Source organism: Verticillium alfalfae, genomic scaffold (genome assembly GCF_000150825.1).
Source record: "Verticillium alfalfae VaMs.102 supercont1.13 genomic scaffold, whole genome shotgun sequence".
Lineage (NCBI taxonomy): Eukaryota > Fungi > Ascomycota > Sordariomycetes > Glomerellales > Plectosphaerellaceae > Verticillium > Verticillium alfalfae.
The window spans coordinates 194,784-197,296 of NW_003315026.1; the positions used below are offsets into that span (position 1 = coordinate 194,784).

Consider the following 2,513-nt stretch of genomic DNA (forward strand, 5'->3'; position numbering starts at 1 on the left):
CGAGGCGAAGGGCTCGTCGAGGGCGTGGGCGCCGAAGACGTCGGCGCCGAAGCCCAGCACGCCGACCTGGCCGACCTCGAGCATGGTCAGCGCGCGCGACACCATGACGAGCGACTCGAGCGCCAGCGCGCCGGCCGCCGTCTCGCCCATGCTGCGGCTGTCGTCGACGCAGAGCAGGGATCTGGTACGACCGCTTCGTCGGCACGGCGGCGCCGCATCCAAGATCTTGTCGCGCTTGTTAGCTCGACGCGATGTAACGGGATTGATCTTTCTTGAATGTTGAAGCCCGCTTGCCCGTGCGGGAACGAGCCCGAGAGCTTTGGTCGACCTGCCGACGGGTTGAGGATGAGCCCGCAGCCTGCGACGTTCAGGCGACAGCGAACAGCGCGGTTCGTCTTGGTCTGGAAGCCCGTCCCACAGGCTGCATCGCCTCGTCCAAAGTCGCCGCAGCGGTCGCTCTGGCTCGCCCGTGAGGTGTGTCTCGGAGAGCTGCGCCGACGCCTCGTCGACCTTGTTGTCTTCGTGCTCGTCCTCGTCGGCGTCCATCTGGGCGGCGTCGGCGTCTTCGGGCGTCGCCTCGCGGTCGAAGGCGCCCTGTCGTGTCTTGACCCCGGACCGCCCGTCGTCCCGTTCTGGGCCGTCCTTCTTGTCCTCGGGCTCGTCCGTGTCCATCTGGTCGCCGGCCGCCTCGTCTTGCTGCTCGGGCTCTTGCTCGCTCTCCGGCATCACCCGGCTCGCCGGGTCTTCTTTTTCCTCGTCAATCGCCATGGCGTCGTCGATGGGCTGGACCTGGTCGTCCGAGGCCGCACCGAGCGCTTGGGCGTCCGGCGCCGTCTCGTCGTCCTGCATGTGCTGGAACTCCTTGGCTGCCATGTCGTCGGCGTCTTGCTGGGGCTGCTTGGCCTCGCCCTCCTCTTCCTTCTGCTCCGCCTCCTTGATCTCCGTCTGCTGTCGGTGCCATCGCTCGAGCGCGTCGCCGAGCTTCTTGAACGGATCCTGGCGAGGCTCCTCGCGCGCTGCCTCGTCCTCCGGCTGCTCGGTGGGCTGCGCCTGGTCGTCCGAGCGCGAGACGGCGCCCTTCTTGCCGGCGTCGGCCTCTTGCTTGGCGGCGCCCTCGCCGGCGTCCCCCTCGTCGCGCTGTGCTGCGCTGTCGTCGGGCTCGTTTTCGACGTCCATGCTGTCGGCGTTTTGATCCTGGCCGCCGCTCTTGACGTCGCTCGGCGCCGCGTTCTCCGTATCGGCGTTGGCCGTGTCCTGGTCGGCATCCTGCCGCTTGTCTTCCGGCTCGTCGGGCTGTTCGGGCTCGGCGTCGGGAGCCTCGCCATCCTGCTCCTCTTCGGCCTTGGGTTCGTCGTCAATCTCGTTGCCGCCCATGTCCATTTCTTCCTCGGGCATCTCGTCTGCCTGTTCGGGGTCTTGGCCACGTTCGGGCTGCTGGTCGTCTTCCACGTCCGATTCGTGCTTCTCCGGCAGGTCAGGCAGATCGTCCTTTGGCTCGCCCGAGTCAGACATGTCGTCGAGGTCGTCGTCATCCGATCCAGATTCCTCGTCCTTGAGGTCAAGCTCCATGTCATCGGGGAGCGCCAGGGCGTCCTCCTGCTGGACGTTTTGGTCCTGCTTGATGTCCTCCTGGAACTGGACGTCCTCCGGCTCGGCGGCAGGGTCGTCATCCTCGCCCTCGTCGCCCTGCTCGTCGCCGGGCTCCTCCATCTCGCCGCTCTCGTCGTTGGGCTGCGCATCCGCCGCCGCCGACTGCTCGTCCTTCTGCTGGCCCTTGGCCTTCTCGCCCTGCTGCTCCTTCTCCGCCTCACATCTTCTCGTCCACCGCCGTCGAGGTCGAGATCGTCGACCTCGCCCGCTTCCTCCTCCATGTCATTGTCTTCGCCGTCCTCGTCTCCGTCGTTCTTGTCATCGCCGTTCTCCTCGTCTTCGGCACCGTCGACGCTGCCCATGTCACCTTCCATGTCCTCGTCCGCCATGTCGACGGCATCCTTCTCATCCTCCATCTCGCTGTTGCGCTCCTTGTTCGGCTCCTGCGCGAGCTCAGACAGGTCCTCGTCGGAGCTGGATATCCTTGCTGATATCCTCGGCGCCCTCGCCGTCGCCGAGACCGGTGCCCGACTCGAGCTTGCCCGCGTCGCCCTGCGTCTCGTCCGACTTCTCCTGCGGCGTGCAGAACCCCTTGGCCGTGAGCTGCGAGAACGTGAGGCCGAGAAAGTGCGTCATGCGGCCCGTGGCGTCGGGCAAGGTTGCGCAAACTGCCCCCCCCTCCTGCTGACACGTCGCGGCGTACTGGTCGAGGATCGGGAACACGGCGCCGAGCATCGACGTCGCCGCCGACCGCAACCCCGGCGCGTCGAGGTCGAGCCGCGCCAGGGCGGACAGGCAGCGCCGGATGGCGTCGGTGACGCCGCTCATGTGCAGGCCCTTGAGCATGGCGGCCGAGGCGGCGCTCGCGTCGACGAGCCAGGCGGCGCCGTCGCTGGTGGTGGGCAGCTCGGTCGCGGCCTTCT

The 2,513-nt window shown here is 67.6% G+C and overlaps 2 protein-coding genes across 2 annotated transcripts; both read right to left on the minus strand.

The window, feature by feature from the left end:
- Nucleotides 1-238: 238 nt before the first annotated feature.
- Nucleotides 239-1,710, minus strand: VDBG_08688 (conserved hypothetical protein; the record flags this gene model as incomplete). Its single annotated transcript, XM_003000846.1, has 2 exons — nucleotides 239-317; nucleotides 419-1,710. The coding sequence occupies 2 exons, from the start codon at nucleotides 1,708-1,710 to the stop codon at nucleotides 239-241; spliced, it is 1,371 nt and encodes a 456-aa protein (XP_003000892.1).
- A 333-nt stretch (nucleotides 1,711-2,043) lies between these two features.
- On the minus strand, nucleotides 2,044-2,436 carry VDBG_08689 (conserved hypothetical protein; the record flags this gene model as incomplete). The annotated part of the gene is made up of 1 exon (XM_003000847.1): nucleotides 2,044-2,436. One exon carries the CDS (start codon nucleotides 2,434-2,436, stop codon nucleotides 2,044-2,046), a length of 393 nt encoding a protein of 130 aa, XP_003000893.1.
- Between the last annotated feature and the right edge of the window lie 77 nt (nucleotides 2,437-2,513).